At 41.8% G+C, this 20,502-nt stretch overlaps 1 protein-coding gene across 1 annotated transcript in view; it reads right to left on the bottom strand.

Moving 5' to 3' along the window:
* ncor2 (nuclear receptor corepressor 2) overlaps positions 1-20,502 on the bottom strand; it is a 147,176-nt gene that overhangs the window by 36,058 nt on the left and 90,616 nt on the right. The window contains exons 16-20 of the mRNA XM_084727921.1: positions 18,377-18,537; positions 16,278-16,340; positions 4,565-4,707; positions 4,262-4,400; positions 1,655-2,081 (exon numbers count right to left, since the gene is read on the bottom strand). Of these exons, the coding sequence (XP_084584047.1) occupies positions 1,655-2,081; positions 4,262-4,400; positions 4,565-4,707; positions 16,278-16,340; positions 18,377-18,537 (933 nt within the window). The remainder of the gene's footprint in view (positions 1-1,654; positions 2,082-4,261; positions 4,401-4,564; positions 4,708-16,277; positions 16,341-18,376; positions 18,538-20,502) is intronic.

Here is a 20,502-nt window from a genome sequence, read left to right as displayed (position 1 = left end):
GAGAACTGCAGTCCAAATAGTGAGTTGGAGCCATTAATGGTATCTAAAATAGGTTGAAACCTTATTTAATATAAAGTTGAGAGCTGTCTCCCCCCGCCCTCTCCTCCCCAGACTTGGGGAAGCTCAGGCAGGCTGTAGGAACACTGCAGGAGTGCAAGACAAGCACAACATTGTGACTCGACAATAACAAACGACTACGAGTCCTCCAATTTAAGCTGTAAGCTATTTACAACTGTCATTTGTCTGTAAATGTAAAGTTAAGCCCGATATTCTGGAAACAAAAACCCACTGCTCTGAAAATACACACTCTGGAGCTGGTGTTCAGTCGCTGCCTGCCAGACTCCATTAACATATTGCTCAGTTTAGCCATTATAAACATCTATTGGGATGCCCTAGTAGCTCAGATAGTAGAGCGTGTGCCCCATATACTGAACGTGTGAGTTCTCTGCAACAGCCGTGGGTCCAATTCCAGCCTGCTGCCCTTTGCATGTCATTTACACTACTCTAAATCCCCCTCCCGTCCTCACTGCAGCTGTCCTATCAATTAATGGCATAAAAGCCCCACAAAAAAACAAAAAACATCTTCTAAGAGATTACTTATTTCTTAAGACATAAACAGACACAGGCAAACAAAAACACATGTTCCAGGGTGGATAGGAAATTTCAAAGGAGAATTTGCTGACTGTAGCTGTTGCTGTAGAAGCTGGCAGGGCTGCTCTCAACTTAAGATTTTCCTAGTTGACAAGTAGTCACCAGTTCACTTCAAACCATTAGTTCAGTGGTTCACAAACTTTTCCTGGCTTGCCCCCTCATAATTATTATCATTTATTAATAATAATCAGGGAAGCAACTGATAAGTAGAATTTTAGTGAAATTACAGATCCACAGGTCAGCATCAGTAAATTCTTGTTTATTTACTCTAAAGAAATCATTCATTTAACTTTATTTCACTTCATATTTCCATCCCTGGTCATCTGTGCCCCCCTCTGCAGTGGCTCTATGCCACCCCAGATTCTGCAGCACTGTGCACTCACAAAGTGAGATGCCTGTTAACAGCAAAAGCAGTAATGACTCCGAATGTGTCAGAACAACAATGAAGGAAACTGAACATATTGAATTTATTTCAACACTGTGTAACCACACTCAAAACTCATTCAAAGCATGACAATAAATAACTTCCAACTTCACAAAAACAATCATTTACAGACTCATCAACACAATGGTTAATGTATGTTTACAAATTAAGTCGGTAAGTTACCAGCTTGTTCCTCAACCACGTCTGCTCTAGAGTCAGATTCCTGTAAATCAGCTTGAGAACACTACCGTATCCCAGTTGTCAAAATGGCGTCCGTCGGTAGCTAAGGCCATGTTCCAGCAGCCTAATGGGACCGCTAACTGAGCTAATGGCAGCTACACAGCACAGTCAGCAGCAGTGCACCAGTTACTTCAGTGTTAGAGCTTAAATGGTGAGGTGCGACTAAAACGATGAATGAATTAAAATTTGGTTAAAAGGCCAGGAGTTTAGTCGACTATTAGGGGGCAGCTCTAGTAGTCAGTATTTCAACTTAACAGATGACATATCGTGGTCATGTTATGATTGAGTACAGTAAACGTATTCCATATTTCTCCTTTACCTCTTACTAAGAGTTCTTACCTGCTCTTCTCTGTGTTGTCCGTCTCCTCCACCTCATCAGCGCTGCAGGTGGCACTAGAGTCACTGTCCCCATGGGAGCCTGTTTTGGCCGCGTGGTCCTTCTTGGAGCTCTTTGCAGAGCTTTTGACTTCCTCCGTCTCTGCTGTCAGAGGTTTTTTATCTGTGGCATCGCTGGGTGCAGTTGGCTGCAGCTGCTCTTTGTTGGTCTCTCCTGTCTCAGTCTTTATCTCCTGCTTTATGGCTGAGTCTGCATCTTCTTTGACAGGTTTCTCATCGCCGGCCTGGCCCACCTCAGACCCGGCCGCCTCCTTGTCCCCGGCGTTGGAGCCGGCCTTTGCCCTGCTCAAGCCTTCATCCTTAGCCTTGCTGTCCTCTGAGGAGTGTGGCGAGGGCAAGCTCTCTGTGTCGGAGCTGTTGTTGGCTCCACCTGGTGCGACAAAAGGAAAACACAGATCAGAATGGATTTTTACTGTAAATCATGTTAATATCTCTTTGTCCTGTTTCTTCCATCTTTTCCCCATCTCTTTCTGCGAAACACAGTACCAGTCTTCTGCCTAATCAGGTTTCACCGTACAATAAGGAGGAACACAAAACCAATTGGGATGATGGACGTATTCCCCCGGGGCTTCAGCGCTCTGTGGTGGAAGTACAGTCTGCACAGTGTACCACCATCAACATACTACAGCACGATTTTCAGCATCTGCATCAAAACAGAGCATGATTCCTGAAGCTAACAGGGGGCTAACAGAGTTGCAGAGTTGTTTGCAGTGGTGTTAAACTCAAAAGCACTATGCTGAGAGGTGTTTCTAATGTTTTGCCCACTCGATTTACAAGTAGAGTTGGGACCGATCCAATTCAGTATCTTATCAGGTGCTGATATTGACAGAATTCACTTATCGGATATCAGAGAGACATCACAGATCCACGTACTGATCCAGGTTACCTGTTCTTATAAAGTGTAAATAAGTAAATATGTTGTAGCATCAATTAATTCTTTAGTAATTTAAAAAAAATTAGTAGTCCCCAGTCTTTTTTCTGGAGTTGGACACACAGGTGCTGGAGCATAAACTCACCATAACATAACATGAAACATTCTGCAACTGAGTGAGCTGGATAACAGTGGGCTAACGCTATATGAAAGGTGCTATTTCTATAGCACCTTTCATATGAAACATGCAAATCAAAGTGCTTTACATTTCATACAAAAAAGGAGTTAAAACAGGAAAAACAATAATTAATTAGGATAAAACACAATTTAAGGCATTAAAGGTTGTTTAAAGTATAAACTGCCATTTAAAAACTGCATACAAGGTTGATTAAAATGCATTAACTGCCAACTAAAAGCACCATAAAAAAATGTAATGTAAACTAGGCTAACAGCGTTTTTACAACTAGAGAAAAGTTAAGTTAAAAAGGTGTCTTAGTTCAATAAATTGGGAGTTTAACTGGAAAAAGCTGCATCTCCGATTTTCTTTTTAGGGATGTTTTAGGTGTCTAGAAAGCTGCCATACTGATGTCCTTCTTCTGATGTCCTTTCTTCTTTCCTTCGTTTCCATTTCGTCAATGTCTTCACAGTGTTGTTGCATGCAGGGTGCAGATTAACCTTTTTGTCCACCAGCCAAATGCCTAGCTAATGTTCAAATTTTACTAGCCACTCACAAGATAACAATTTTTTGGCTAAAATCTACCAGCAACTTGCATATTTTACCAGTACTAATTTTGTGCCCTTGCTGCATGACAGAGACAAATACTGTTTTAACCACTTTTCCCCCAAATAACCTTCAATTTTTAATTGTTTTCCAGTTCAGTTCAAATTGTATTTGGACTATAAATATTTAGAGAACCCGTTTTTCTTTGGGCTCTCTGCAGTCTACCCTGTGGTTAGTTTATACTGTTATCTTTAAGGCCATAGAGTACTAACCCTGGACTAACCCACTGTTTCTATTTTGAAGTTTTAAGGATAGCTTTGCTAAATCAACACGCCTGTTAATTCCAGCTTGTTAGAGGCATTGTGCACTTGACACTGAAACAGGAACCTGTTCCTATTTAAATCTGCACAGATGTTGATGCTAAGCTTCCAGTTTCTCTTACCAGTGGCTGGTGATTTGCTCAGAGGGATCTTTATGTCTTTTTGCCCTTTCAATTGACAGTCAGGATGAACCATTGTCAAACATTTTGTTCTCCATGTATGAAACATTACTTTTTCTCCTAACCCTTCATACAAAATAACATCTATTTGAAAAGAGGACTCTCTACAACCTAAAAGCATGAAGGACCATTTGAAACTACAGAGTAGTCCTCTCAGCCACCTGACTGTACTGAATCAAGCTTTTGTGGCAGCTGTGGCAACATATTATCCATCACTTTCACTTTAAATTTGACAAAGAACTGATCCACAGGATCAAACTCTAATAATTGGTATGCATTATTAAATGCTGATAGATCTTTTTCAAAATCTATTTACACCTGCAGAAATATTATATGCTGAAATAAACGAACATTCTCTTTCATTATGCTCAAAAAATTAAACTCCTCAGTTAATAAATGCAGGTAACACAGACATTTTGGTAATTATCATTATGCATGTGGCTCTTGGGACTGGCTTACCTTCTCCATCTTCAGGGACCTCCTCTTCATTGCCACTGGCTCCTGAACCCTCCATTTCCTCCTCCTCTGCTGGATAGGGGGCACTGGCCTCCTCATTCTGCGGGGTCTTGCCCCGACGACGGGCCTTTCGCTCCTTCTCCTGAGTCAAAACAAACACACACTAAATAAAAACAGCCCAGCGAAAAACAAAGAAAGATCTTTAGACGCAGAGGAAAACCAGACACAATTTTATGGCTTGGTCATGCTCAAAAATCATGAATGACTCGCTGCATGTGATGTTGACAAACTTTTCTCAGTTCTTACCGATTTCATTTTATGCTGCTGCAGAATCTCATCCAGTTTCTGCCTCTTCTTGTAGTTGAAGTAGAAGTTCTTGCACTGTGACACGGTTTTTGAGCCCACCATCTTGGCGATGGCGGACCAATTCCTACCATACTGGAGAAGGCCTGGAAATTAACAGATGGACAGGCAGGGGGATTAGGACAGAACAGGAACAAAGACTGGCAGACACAGACATGTAATACTGCACAACTACATCCACTACACTCCAGATATATAAAAAAAAAATACGCAAGCTGTGCAAAGGGCACTTGTTGACAATATATAAGCCAAAATAACCATTAAATGTACAATCTTTACAACAATATCTCAAACCAAAATCTCTTTGAAGGAATAGTTAGGCTTTTTTGAAGTGGGGTTGTATGGGGTACTAATTGATAAGAGATGTTCCAATACCATTTTTCTGTCCCGATATCGATGCCTTAACTTTGTAGATCCATCGATGCAGAGTAACTAAGCCAATAAATTAAGACTCCTTTCTGACTTCCCCACAAACCCAGAATAATTGATGCCAATTCTGTTCACAATCACAAAAGAAAGATAACTCAGAAAGTCTCACAGTTTTATCGTGGATCCCCCCCCTTGCAAAAACAAGACTGAAATACCTGCGTCTGTATTCAGTCAGTCAGTAACTAAGTCAGTCAGGTTTGCTGCATCAGCACACCAGAGCCTCCTGGACAAGCTTCAGCTGGGAAATACACAATCCACCGGATTATTCCTCCTCCTGACACAGACTTCAGATTACTATGACCTGCCGACTTTGTAACGCGATCTAACGCCGAGGTAAAGCTGGTGTTTCTATCCAGGGGATGCTGCTGGGAAGTAGCAGAACTATAAAAAAAAAAACAAAAAAAAAAAAACGAGGCTTTTTCTGTATTTTCCAATGCTGGTATCAGTATTGAAACAACTCTATATAGATAGTCAATGTATTACCTACAGCAGATGCCAGTCAACAAGCTCTCGGTTTGAAGAAGCAGCAGGAGTACTACTGTAGTAAGTTAAGCAATGTACTGCTGTGGACAGGGTCAAAATGTATTAAAGTGCCTAAAAAAATAATCCTTGTGTGATTTCTGTGTTTTAAACACTTGGTTACGGTCGGACAAAGATCGCGGTTTAGGTTACAATTATAACTCTTGCGAGATCTTACACGGGTCTGGGATTCTTTTCTAGACACAAAACCCAAAATGGCAGCCGCCTGTTTTAAACTCCTTCTTTACTACTAAACAGTTACTGAAATGTGTTAGTGAATACATTTCCCAAGAGAAATGGGCACTGTAGATACGTAATCCTGATCCATCTGCAACTGGCCTCATCAACAAGGCACACCCCCACTGACACTGAGTCCTGCCTCCCTTACATGTTACATTAACATATTTTTCAGTCACCTGACACCATTTTGCACATTGCAATATCTTCCTAGACTAAACTTGCACATTCAATGTCAAACCTTTGGCACTCCACATAAACCTGCACAGCTTTCTCACCGTTTTAAATAAAAGCCACACTTGTAAATATTGTTTCTACTATTTTACATTTGTTTTTTCATGTGTTTATTGTCTGTTCACTATTATTCTATTTTTGTTGTTTCGGCTGACAGTATTTAATCTTTATTTCTATTTTTAGCACTATGTTTGTTGTTATGCACCAACATGCCACAGCAAATTTCTTGTAAGTGAAAACTGTTTCTGATTCTGATCTATATTAGATCAACAGTGTCTAGTGTGACAGTTTGATCTGAGTTTTGTGAGCAGTGTACTTTCACATGACACTTTTCCCCCAAAACTTCAGAGTAACTGAAGTGTGTATTTGTTTTGGTCTCAGATGCTGGTGGTCTACTGTGACCTCTAGAACAAATGTTGGTAAGACCACCTTTAAAATATGGTACAAATACAATAATTATTGTACATCTGGCAACACTGGCTAATATCTTTTACAGGCAATACACTGACTATCAAGAAGGACCTCATACCACTCAAAATAATCCAGACTAGGTCTTTAAAGTGCACAATATGGAAGTCTCTCAATGACAAATCAATAGCTGTAAACATCTGTCTCTATGCAGCTGCCAAAACTGTAGCACAGCCTGGGAGTTTAGTTCACAGTCCACCACAAATTCAGTCCAACTCTCCCAGCAGCATCGTGGCCTGATGCCACATGCTTCCTACATCGAGACAGAGACACACACAGACACACACAGAACCGTCAGTCATCGCGATGACATCACTAACTACCTCCATCGGGGTCACTGTGTGTCATATTCTGACTGACTTTGATGTGACCCATTTCCAAGAAACCCTGGTCCTTTACCCAGCCAACCACATGATTGTGCCTTACACAAGAGTCTACAGGCACCCGCTGGGCCAGAGCTGTGATAGATCAACCTGTCATGAAACACACACACACACACACGACAACTCTGTGTGTGTGTGTGTGTGTGTGTGTGCTAAAAGAAGAGCAGTGAGTGAGTGAGAAGTGAGTGAGTGAGAAAGACAGATAGCGTAGAATGTGCTCCGGTGTCCACCCCCTCCTCAGAGTCTGCTGTTAGCTAAAGGCAGCTCATTAACAGTGTGTGTTGTAAGAGGCTTAGCTTACACCACCCACTTGTTTCCTGTGCCAGCCTGACAGGTCCTGGCAACAGGACAGCCGCTCAAAGGGTTGTTGTTGGTTGGTGTGGGGGGGGGGGTTGGTGGTGTTATTAACAGGCGCAGAGCCAACACCTTCCTGGGACAACCTTGGACATGGGTTCAGAGGTCTCTGCATCTCATCGCTTAATGGAGGCAGTAGGACAACAAGCAGACGTCCGAGCCAAAGGAGAGGAAAGGACAGCTGTTTACAGCCCCGTCGTTATAACTGATCACACAGACTGACTCTGATACCAGCGCTTTATAGAGTAATGCTATTAATTTGTGATAGCTTCAATAAAGGCTGCTCTGTAAGATGTTTACAAGTTTAAAAGGGACAGTTCACCCCAGAATAAAAAACACATATTTTTCTGCTTAATTTTGGAACTATTTATCCATCAGATTGTCGTAGAGATGCCTGCCTTCTTTCTAATATAATGGAACTAGATGGCACTCTGCTTGTGGTGCTCAAAGTGCAAAAAAATACATTTGAAAAACTCAACAGCAATGTTTCTTTCCAGTAATCATGACACAGTTACTCAAGATAATCCACAGACCTTGTTGTGAGCAGTTTCACATAGGAACTATTTTGTTAATACTGAACTACACCTGCCAACAGTTTCTTCGCTCTAAATAGCTCAAGATTCAAGATGTTTAATGTCACATCAGAAGGCCATATTTCCATTTGGCTAATACTTTGATTAACTGTGTCGTGTAACTGTGTAAAAGTGTTCGCAGATTTTTCACCTATGGTGGTATGTTCTTTATACTGTGACAGTTTTCCTAAAATAAGTTTTAGTTTTATCACAATATATCACAGTATATTGAGATTGACACTAAGAGAACATAGCACAAATAAATATACTGTATGTGAACAGTAGACGTGCTAGAAAATACCAATTTCACGTAACTTAATTAGGCACTAAGGACCTAAAACTAAGTAGAGACCTCAGCCCAGGAGGACGGCATTAATGTTTACATCCCACACTTTCCTGAGCAGCTCACCCATACAGTACATGACTACATGCACACTTCCTTCTGCACACAACAAGGTCTGTGGATTATCTTGACTGGGTCATGATTTCTGGACACTGCTGTTGAGTTTTTCAAATGTATTTTTTGGCGCTCTGAGCACCACAAGCAGAGTGCATTTTAGTTCCATTATACTAGAGAGCAGGCAGACATCTCTATGGCTGATATCTCCAAAACTCTCCAAATGGATAAATATCACTGCAGGCCAGAGGAAAAATATTGAAGATTTTGGAGTGAAATGTTTTAAAATTCTTGGAATTTATTCATAGGCCTGTATTTATTTGTACAGTGACACTTAAAATCAATATGCTAAGATACATATAAACATGTCAGCCAAATACAGTATAAATACTGTCTGCATGGCAACATTAAGTTCATGCAAAGTCACATCTATCATATTTATCTCTGCACTCACATAAGCCAAACTTGTTTTTGCCAAAACAAACAGAAAAGCTCTATATCATGCAGCAGACATGAGAAGACATACAATCTTCACAGTCATACTGAGAATTTATTGATGCTGGTATAGAAGGAACGACCATAACAAGCGAAGGTGATCCTCCAGCCTGAGCTGCTCGTGTCTAAAAGCTGCTGCGCACCTACAACCTGCCAAATGTTAAAGTGGAAGAGGGTTTTCAGCTGAAATATTCATCACTGCCACTAAAGGCACTGCTAGGAAAGCTTCTGCGAGGAATAAAAGAGAGGTCAGCCTGACTCACTCCAAACAGGACTAGACACGTGACCGACACCTATTAACCTTTTACAGCCGCCGCACAAGAGGGCAGGAGGGGGAAGGCAGACAACCTCCAACCTGCCAGAGTACACACAAACACACACGTGCTCAAACAAACACTGTTATTAACACCACACACATTCAAATAAGGTTCTCTAAAGTATCAATACTTTTCAATGCCACATTTAAAACATATAATACTTATATCTGATAGTATTAAAAGTACAAAAGCTATTACAGGGTTCAATGTCAATGGTTTTTTCCACTTGCCTGGTTGGGAAAGTGGGTAAGAAATCTGTTTACCCTGTACAAATCGATTTATTTATTAGCAGTTATCAAATAACAACAAAGACTACAGTTAACTATCATGTTTAATCTAGGGCTGCAACATCTACAAAATGAGAGAAAATAATAAAATTCAAGGTGATGTCTTTAAATGTCCATCCATACTATTCAGTTTAATGTGATAAAAACAGAGAAGAACTGAAAATCTCCATATTCCAGAAGCTGAAAACAGTATTTTCTGCCATTTCTACATTAAAAAATACATTCATGATTAATTAATAATCAGAACAGTGAGTCAGTAGATTTATTAGCATAACATGGCATCTTATTTTCTATGGCGATCCTTAGCCATGGAAACACAGTGTTAAGTGATTCTTTCTGGCAATAAAAAGGAGAAAAAACAATGCAACAATTAATCAAATAATCTATTAGTTGTCAACTATTTACTATTTTGAAAATCAATTCATTGGTTTGAGCACAAGTCCAAACTCTTTGCTTTCAGTTTCCTAAATGTGAATATTTTCTAGTTTCTTTACTCCTCTATGACAGTAAACTGTTGGGTTGTGGACAAAACAAGACATGTGAAGACATCATCTTGGTTTTTTCGAAAAACCGACCAACATTTTTCACTATTTCCTACTCTATTCAAAGAATCGATTTATCAACAAAAGTAACAGATAATCAATAATGAATATCATTGTTGGCTGCAGCCCTAATCTTATTCTTTGTGCCTGGGACCATTTTCTCTTTTAGTCAAGGTATTCAAAGAGGTATCGTGTATCATTTGTTTTTTACACTGGGAATTGTAGTTTAAAATTCTGGTATCATGCCGACCCTACAAACAAATAAGAAAGACGAACACCGCACCCAGTGAACCTGCAGCACTAACAATTCATATCCTGAAAGGCCACTTTAACAAGCTCCATCCAGTATATTCCATCATATACAAGCACAGAAAGCAGAACCCCAAGGAGCTCTGGTCAGTTCAGGGCCTTTAGCTGCTGCACCGACACGTGTGGAACAAACATCCAATCAGCAGCAGGAATACTGCTGTGGGTAGTGGCCTCACAGCCAATCAGCACACTCTATTCCAATTAGCTTTTCACAGAGGAAGTCCAATCAACACCTGGTGCAGCTGCAAAGTGTCTGTTCCCATCTGTCACCTTTTGGGATGAACTGTCCCTTTAATTTCTAGGAATTTTTTCATAAGACTATTTATTTACGTGCACAGGATTACCCATACTCAAAGTATTAAGATATATATATAAAGATGTCACGTAAAATATGATAAAGTATCCAGAAAACTGTCTGCACGGTAACACCTCTGAGGTTCAAGCCATCCCTTGCGAAGCCACATCTATTACAGTATATTTATCTCTGCACTGACATGAGTCAAAAACTGTCACAATAACTGATATAAAGGCTTTAAAGATACACAGCTTTTGCCAAAATAGCAAGAAAAGTTCAGCATCATTCACGCTGTGGTATCAAAGACACCTTTGGTTGCTTAGTTCCTTCAATCTAGGATTTTATTCACAAGCCTGGGTTACCCATACCACGATATATAAAGATTTATCACTTATTCTTGAGAACTGGGACCAAGCTGTATTTTGAGGGGGCTAGTCAACCCTCTTTATAATGTTTTTGTAAAAATCTGAAGGGTCTGATGGAAGTCTGGGTCACAACTTTCAACTCCTTCAAGAATGCACACCAAAAAACTGAATGAGAGTGTTAGTATTAATAACTGTTTTTTTTTTTTTTTTGGATAGGATATGATTTGTCCCAATTCTCAAGAATAGGTGGAATATAAACACTTCATCCATGATAAAGTATCCAGGAAACTGTCTGCACGGCAACACTTCTGAAGTTCAACCCATCCCTTGCAAGTCATATGTATTACAATATATTTATCTCTGCACTGACATAAGTCAAACACTGTTACAAATAACGGATATAAAAGCTTAGAAGCGTCTGCTAAAATAGCGAGAAAAGTTCTCCATCATCAACTTTAAAAAAAGAAGAAAAAAAAAAACAGGGAAAAAAAATCTATTCCTTTAGTTGCTGGAGCAACACACATGGAACAAACATCCAATCAGCAGCAGCTATACTGAAGCAGGTGGTAGCCTCACACCCAATCAGGACACTGTATTCCCATTAGCTCCTCCCAGAGAAAGTCCAATCAACACCTGGTGCAGCCAGAAAAGTGGTTGTTCCTGTATGTCACATGCCTGTCACAGCGGCTGTCGTCTCGTGGATAACCCTATCAGACGGTCTGATCTCTGGAGGGCTGGCCGGGAAGCTCTTCAGGGCTGGGCCTTCCGACCCAGAGCAGAGGAGGAGATGAAAACAGCTCAGTCTCGGCGCTCTTCCTGCCAGCTGGCTTGATACTTGAGCCGGTGTCAGGTTGACATGCTCCCAAACAGCACATGCTCCCGGCCTCTCCCCTCCTGCTCCTCTCACTCTGTGTGTCCTGCCTCACGGTTACTCCGCTTTGAGTCTCTTCGTCTCTACCGTGTCTCTCCCCAATGGCGGTCGTCTGGGAAGACTTCCACAGGAAAGTGGGACTGTGGGGCGGTGCTATGTGCTCTGCCTCTCTCTCCCCTCATCTGATCTCTTCTCTATCTCTCTTTTTTTTCTCCCTCCCTCTCTCTGTCGGTCCGTCCCTCCCCCTACCTCAGTCTGCCAGCAGGCACCGCGGCACGCACACACACACACACACACACACACACACACACACACACACACACACACACACACACACACGCATGAGTGAGTACACACACTCACTCGAACCCTCTCTCCCTCTCTGTCTCTCTTGTTAATACTCGAGCACACAGACGCAAACACACACTCAGGCAGTCCAAGAGTAAACAGAGAGGAGAGAGGAAAGAGATAGAGAGAGCAGAGCCACTGAGCCGGAGAGACAATGGAGAAAGAGAAAGGATACAGAAGTGGAGAGTAAGCAAAGAGAGGAGAAGAGGAGGAGGAGGAGGAGGAGGGACAGGAGGGGGGGGGGGTTGATGTTGATACCATGAGAAAGCATAAAGGCTTTCACATTTTTCCTGACTGACCTGCTTTTCATCTTGAATGTGACCTCTCTCCAGTCTATAACAACACAGAGTGAGGGGAGAGACAGAGTGAGTGGGGGAAAGAGCCACTTGCCAAATCTTCCACGGCTCTTGCCAATCTGGGACGCTGCCATCCCCAATCCAAGAGAGAGACGGACAGAACGAGAGACACAGATAGAGTGAGAGCTCGGAGATATATCGGATGTATTCAATATATTCAAGTATGATTTAATGCAGATCACCATATCGTCGTTTTCTGTTTCCACTGCTCGCTGCTGAGGGGTAGTTACTGGGGTTGGGTATATTTATCTTCAAGTGCTCAATAATATGATTTTTGTTTGCTTTTTTAACAGTAGACCATGGTAAAAGTTCTACATCATTATTAATATTTTTATAAACAATGAGATGTTAGGCTGAATTGAGTGGATCCCTTAAAAATTGCACAAAGCACAATTTGAACATTTAAATTAACATCTTTTATATACGAAATTGAATTTGAAAACTGTCCTTTCAGAACCCTGGATTGCAAACAAGTGCAAAATAAAATGTACTAATGTCTAACCCTAATTGTTCCTGCTCATCAGATCTGTTCAGACAAAACTATAGCAATTGCTAATTCCTGTTAGCGCATCTATAGGTATTCCCATTATGAGTTAGCACTGAGCTAACAGCCAAAAGATAGGTCATTTATATATATAAAAAAAATGATCCATGGATTGAAAAATTGTTTCAGAAATTGTAAGGGAAAAAAAAAAGAATGACCTCACTTATTAGAAACTTTTTTCCCTCCCACCTACCTTACGAGTTATTGCAAGGTAGAGATTAGTCACTCCCCTCAAAAGTAATTGAATTACTTTACCAATTACCATATTTAAAAGCAATTAGTTTCTTGGTAAAGTAACTTTTGCATTACTCTGAAGTGTCTAGTTTAATTCTCTTACTAATGCACACATAGCTATATTAAAATGACAACTATCAAATTTTTATCTACCATTGTGCCCATTATCACTGATGAGAGTTATAAATACTCCTGACCACCAGAGAACAGCAATGAATAGCATTCTTACCTGTAAGCTTAACTTTATTATCTATGCCTTCAGGCTGTTTTAATTGTCTTTAACCTGACTTGTAGCTGCAAACTAGCAATCTCACTTTCACAGCAAACCGCTCTAGACCTCAGCTACACACACAGGTTATCCACAACGTCACCCTCCTTCTGGGAAAGGTTCAGCTGGTAACGGAGGTGTTAGAGTGGTAGTTTAACCCACAGCAATGCATCATAATCTATAAAATCATCATATGTAGCAGCACTATTTCACAACTTACAGTATGTTATTTTAGATAAAATGTGTATATTGAGATATATATCGTAGTCTAAAAATATCAAGATATCATTTATAATCCATATCGCAAAGCCCTGGACAGAGCAACAGTGGAGGAAAAAGACAGGAAAAAAATAATGTGGCATTCTCTACCTGCTGCTCCTTTAAATGGGTTCTTGCAGCAAGCAGAGCAGGGGCCATTATCCAGCTGCCTGCCTGCCTGCACCCAAGCAAAGCCTGCCAGATTAGTGCACTTACATAAACGCCAGCCAAGAAGGGTGCACATGCAAACACACACAGCCTGGAGCACACAGATGCAACCTTTGCTACACATATCTTACACACACTCACACATAGAGGCAGGCAGAGCTGGTGGGTTTAAGAGAGAGGCTTTACAAAAAGATTGGCCATCCCTTGTTTGAGGTACCCGTCTTTATGAGCAGTGAAGACAGGAGTGATCTCTCTGAGTGTGGCCATGCCATCCTCGAAGGCAACGCTGGCTGGCTGGCTGGCTGGCCAGCGTTGCCATGCTGGAATGTAGATGTCCTGCCAGACACTATAAATGCCATTATTCAGATCTGTTTAGCTCAAGGGGATCAACACATTAGCATCAGGACACCTAAGCCTCTTTAAAACATATACATGTCAAGCACCTGCATGGGAGACCACCTTGACAAGCTTATTCAATCCTTTGAGGAAATGAAGGGAGAACAAGGGGGGTTGTGATCTTGGAGAGCAAGTTCTTGGAAGGGGAATCCCTTTTGGCAGGTGTGGGGGTGGCTGTTAGAACAGATGAAAAACGGTGAGAACAGCTCCTCCTCTCCGGCCCCGGTCGGTACTGTAGCCGGGGCTCTGTGGTTGTGGTTACATAAGCTCTTCATAGAAGCCCCGCTCCCACCGAGCTGCCAGGCTAATCCTCCGGGATGGAGAGCCCCACTAATCCCACTGCAGGAGAATGGAACTGAAGACATTAACCAGGATTACTACACAGGACCGTGTTCGAGCCAGGCCAGCGCCAGTTATCGCAAAATAACCCCTTAACACACAAACCTCGTGCATACACAAACCCTCAAATTGCATGAGACACCACACACACACACAGAGAGGATGAGACAGATGCCATAACTCCTCGAGACCAAATGTAGCTTCAGTATCACGTTCAAGCTGCTGATAGCTGCTCGCTGGAGGCACTTCATTTACAGGGGAGGGCAGGTTAAATTAGTCAGAAGCAGAACTGAGAGTCACACAAAGCAAGATGACACATCAACTACAAATGGCTACAAACCAGTCACTGCGCAGTGAAATTGAGTTGAGTCATGTACAGAAAACAGGACTTGACATTACAAAGATGGTGCTTGACCACCTAAGAGCACCACTTTTAAAAAAGCATCTATAAAAAGATGTATTTAAATGCACAGCACAGGCAGCCTTTCAGTCTTTCATGTATAGGGTAACTCTGGCATTTTTAAACCTAGCTCCTGTTTTGCTGTGTTTTTTTATCTAAATGACTAATGCAGATGACAATTTTTGACATTAGTCTAGTATTGACTCATACCGCTGTTGCCGGCGGAAGCGAAACTACACTATAAAGTGATCCTTCCGGGCAACTGCACACTGTCAGTATGTCAACTAACGGCTAAACTCCACCGGGCGCAGCTGCGCCATATCATGGTTGCGCCATATCGGCTGCAGCTGATTGCTGCCATTCTACTAGGGGTAAATTATTTTGAAAAAATATCTAAGTGCGATTATTTATTGCAGTTGCAATACGATTTGCAATATTAGAAGTAATAATCTTCACATCAAAATTGCAGAAAGCCATATTGTGATTTTGATAAAATTTAAATTAATCGTGCAGCCCTACATTGCACCAGCAATACAAAAAAGTACAAAAACATAAATGAACTGGTTGAAAAATACCAAAGTTACTCTTTAAAGAGTCAAAGTTAAAAAACATTCATACATATCAACATCACTGCCTGCAGCACCCATCACTAATAACAGATTAGAAGCAGATCTGAGTGTCAATCTGGTGTTAACAGATCAGTGGGGAATCCCTCTACAACATATCCGCATTAGAAACCTCAGAGGGTGAGGGGCTCATTACATCAGTAACTGAGACTCATGGACTGCACGCAACACACACACACACACACACACACACACACAGAGCGCTGGTGCTAGGAAAACGGGCAGAGTGTCAGTGACCTCTGTGAATCAGCCATAGGCTTCTGGGTAATCTTCAGTCAGAGACAATAAACAGGCTGAGTTAATGACTGCTGCATTCGCAGGGGCCGCCTGATAAGAGGCAGACTTTACAGCATGCTCGATAAAGAGACAGGCTGCCTTGACCCAGAGAGACGGGGAAACGGCTCCAAAGAGCAACAGATCCCGTCCAGGCAGACTGACACAACCACGCAGAGATGCAACTCGGCAGCACGTGGCGGTTACAGCCTCACTGACAGGAAGTCACAGCCACATCACTTGTCTATGCTTATAAAAAAAAAACAGAACAGTGCTTGAGCTGTGACTAGTGCTCTTTACTTTGGCACAACGATTATAACGCACAGATGAAGTTACACCTCACAGGGAGAAGAAAGGTTGACTCTGTATTACCTTTTTTGGCAGTTTCCATCTCTTCTTCAGTCCAGCGAGAGCTCTCATTCATCTCCAGATTGGCTGTTAAAAAAAAAAAACAACAAAAAAAGAGAAGCACCAAGTTAGCGAAGGCGGAGGAGGAGGAGGTGGAGGAGGAGGAGGGGGAGTGGGCAGTTGTCACAAAGTCAGTTAGGGAGTGACTGACAAGAGGAAAGGAAGGAGAGAGAGAGAGAAATTAGAGAAGAAAAGAGAATAAGAGGGTGGGGGGCAGGGTGGTTTGTGCTGCCTGGCAGTGAGGCGCTGCAGCGTGGGTCGCTGGGGACTGTTTGTTTTAGATGGAGGAAGCAGGAAATCCAAGGAGAGAAGTCAGTTAATGATTATAGACATAACAACTGGCTTCTTTCCCTGCACAGGCCATAAGCCAGGCCGACCCTGGCCCTGCCTGGCAGACAGCAGAGCAGGAGCTGTGCATTTGCGTCCTCTGTGTGGACCTGTGAAGGGCACAGCGGGCCAGCTAATGCTGCTGCCAGCAGGGGAACAAACAGCAGCGGATGGGGAGCTGCTGATGAGAGCCCCTACAGCCAGAGCCACCTGGGGATTCCCTGTAACGAAACCTGTGCTGCAGGAGCAACTGCAGCATATACACACAGCTAACTGCTGAAACATCAAAAATCCCTGATAGCCTGCAGCAGGAGTGTTGGTGTGTGCACGGCTGACTTAACCATCTGTGAGGAAACAAAGAGCCAAGCGGGGAGGGGGGACACTGCTGACACACTGAGTATTTTGTCCTTAAATAATACTTTTGTCTTTTGCCAACAGATGGGATTTCGACTCTGTATCTCATGCAGTCAGAGTTTTTCACTGGTCTGATTTCTTATTCTGCCTTTTGAGTGTCACTCAGGTAAAACATACTGAGAGCACGACTGAAGGTGAAGAGTAAGTGAATGAGGACAAAAGGATCAACACTGCACTCTTGTGGAGCAGGGCAGGAGGCCACAACTAGATCAAAGGTGACACAGTCAATCCTGCATGATGGTAGTGAAACACTCATCTGTAATCCGTCTCTAGTGTAACTGATCCTCAAAGCTACAAGTCAATTTGTCCTACATTGCTGATTCATAGCCTTTTTGTTATCCGAATGTTCTGCACCCAGTTAGAAATTACACATTTCCTTAAAATAAATACAAAATAAAGTTTAGTACCATGCTGTGTGTTTATCAAGTTTTATCAACATGACAATTTCCAGTTACAGTATTGCAACATGACTTTAACTGCATACAATACTTATTAAAGTGCTGCAATGATAATATTTTTACAATCAATTAATCTTCTGATAATTTTCTGAATTAAACGATTAATTGTTCAGTCTATAGCTGTCAGAAAAAAATGCGATATAAAGTGGAGAAAAGCAGAAAATCTCCAGAATTATGAGGCTGAAAACAGGATTTTACCTCAACGATTAATTGATTAACAAATTAGAAGATTATTTTTAAAAGAGACAAAGACAACAGGCGTTATGTTAAAATCCATTTCCCTGACGATATGTGTTCCCCTTTACCTTACTGCACTACGCCTAACCATAACCTACCCCTCAACTGTGAAGGGGTCCACGACAGAAAACACCATCTGACGGGGGAACACATTTTGACACAACGCCAGATCGCTTTCTGTTTCCTCACAGCTATGTGAAGACACAATCAACACCATTTAGGAAATAAGAGAGAGGAAAGAAGCATATTCACTGAAGAGGTATACTGAAAATAGGAACAGGCATAAGCTATTGTAATGATGCACATTGCACAGTAATAACATAGTTGGAGTAATGTTATTGCCTCACATTAACAGGGCTTAGTGTAATGTTAGAAGAAAATATTAAAAGAAAAAGTGTGAATTTGTTCATTAATTTCAACTCTGACATGATTGTCAGAGGGAAAATCAGACAGATGAAAGTTATCTAAATGTGGATGATGTCATTACTCTAGAGCCATTACACTGTGCAATCATTCTTTCCTTCATAATGATAAGTTAAAGCAAAAAGCTGTACATTTCCAATTTAAAATAACACCAGACATGGGGCAAATTAGTGATGGTTTGGTGCAGTGCAGGCTGAGACTGACCGAGCTCATTGTTGAGTGGCGGCGTGGTGGTCTCCTCCACTTCACTGGTCATAGAGCGGGTGATGCGGCCCTTGCGGCGGCCCTGGCTGTTGGCTGTGCGTCGACCCTTGAAAGCCACAGCAGGCTCTTTGTCCTCTGCATCTTCTCCAGAGGTGTCATCCCTGTGTTTGGGAAATGTCAAAACAGTGAGGAAAAGGACCTGGAACATGTAGCTTTAGCCTCAGTCACTTAGCATTATTGTTATATCATGTTTAACTGTTTTGTGTCTGTTTTTTTACCATATTATAGCATTATAGCCTTCAGCTATTGTAACCATTGTGCATTTTGTAATATTTTTATTAATATAGGTTGCATAACAACATCTGGCAAAGGGGTTGACGATGAAAACTAGCCTTTAGCTAACTCAGGTCCGTTCACATTCATTTGACTGTTTATGAATGTACATTGTCCCTTTTAAAATAAATAAATATGCACCATTAAGTAACTTAACATATTTCAGGTGCTTTTACAGGATTTATGTTTTATAAAGTGTCAGAGGGAAACAATGAAAAGTCAGACTTCTCAGCCGACTTCAAGCATCAGCGTTAGCATACATTAGCTCACTACACATATGAAGTTTGCCAGTGAGAGTCATCATTTTAGCCAACAAAATCCACAGTCATCAGAGAGAAATGAGAAGCTGCTTTTGCTTACTTCATTGAGGAATCGAAGACCTCATGTTTCAAAAATTACTGCAAATTAATGTTATTTTGTATTATTTGCTTTTCTTTTGTGAAGTGCTTTGTTGTATCTGCTCTTGAGAGGTGCTATATGTGTTAACATTTTAAAAACTTTTATTATTATGAAATCTGCCAGCGCTATGACTGTAAAATGCATGTGCAGCGCAAGAATGGAAGCTTGACAGACACTGCAACAGTAAATAAAGAGGAAGAGGTTTAGGGTTGAGTGAAGGATCGATTACAGGTTGTAATGTACACTGTGGGATATTCAAAATCATAAAGAGTATGCAAAATAAAAAGGGCAAAGAGATGTCACGGGTGAAAAAGCAATAGTCTTTCCTTGTGTCCATCACCGTCACATCCCTTTGACATCTACACTGCATGGGCACAGACTTGTTTGTCAGCATGAGGACAGGAAGCTGCAGACTAAAACACAAACTTGGACGGCCGAATGTGAATGTGTATATAGACACTGCTTTTTTCTTTCTTTTTTTCTCTGAGATAATTTATCGAGTGTCAGCACAGTGGCATGCCAGGGAGACAGCCACTGAGTTTGAACCCGCTGCACCTCCATTCATCTTCCCACAGCTCCATTAATCTTGCTGAGGGGAGCCGGTTGCACCCTAAATATAGGCAGGCCAGCTGTGCCAGGGACAGGCAGGCAGCAGGGTGTGCTGGGAGTCACGGAGTCCCCTGGCCTCGCCTCCGAGTGGAGTGGAGAGGCAGCACGCAATGCCTCATCATCATCTCATAGTCCGGCACAACTGCTAATAAATATGACCTCCTAATAATAATTCAAACGACTGTATTGTACTGTAGCTTCAGCTGACATGATATCATAATAAAGTGCATGAATTCAGACAGAGACGGCTGTATTCATCTATTAATTTTCAGGCATCAGAAAGCAGTGATATTCCATCTGTTGTTTTTGCATCTTTTGCTGGCAACATGCCTGAAAACACCTCCTCCACCACCGCTGCACACACCCACCCTCCTGCCCACCCACACACGCACACGCACACACACATTCCTTCTAACACACTGGCATCTCAAATTGACAGCTAGGTTAATCATACTGCTTATTTTCTCCAGCAAAAAACCCCAGACTAACAAAATAAGCTCAGAATTTAAAAAATGACACTTGGCTCGGTGTTGGGAAGGGGAGAAGCATAAACAGGAAAACAGCTGTTTTAATAAGGACGACGAATGGACGCTCGAATTTGCCATAGGTGGAAAGTCTGGCTGGAGGTGAGGGAGTAAGAGCTCAGGGGTTACAGAGTGATTGGATTTCCAGATCCGCTCCCCCTCGCCAAAACTTACTCCTACTGCTTCAGCCTGACCTGGAACAATTCTAAAATGGTGTGTTGGAGACACGAGGAGAGTGAGAAGATTGCTGCAGCTGTGCAG

Source organism: Lutjanus erythropterus, chromosome 10, assembly GCF_056507025.1.
Source record: "Lutjanus erythropterus isolate fLutEry1 chromosome 10, fLutEry1.hap2, whole genome shotgun sequence".
Taxonomy (NCBI): domain Eukaryota; kingdom Metazoa; phylum Chordata; class Actinopteri; order Lutjaniformes; family Lutjanidae; genus Lutjanus; species Lutjanus erythropterus.
The sequence above is the reverse complement of the archived record's forward strand: the minus strand, read 5'-3'. Positions and strand labels throughout refer to the sequence as shown.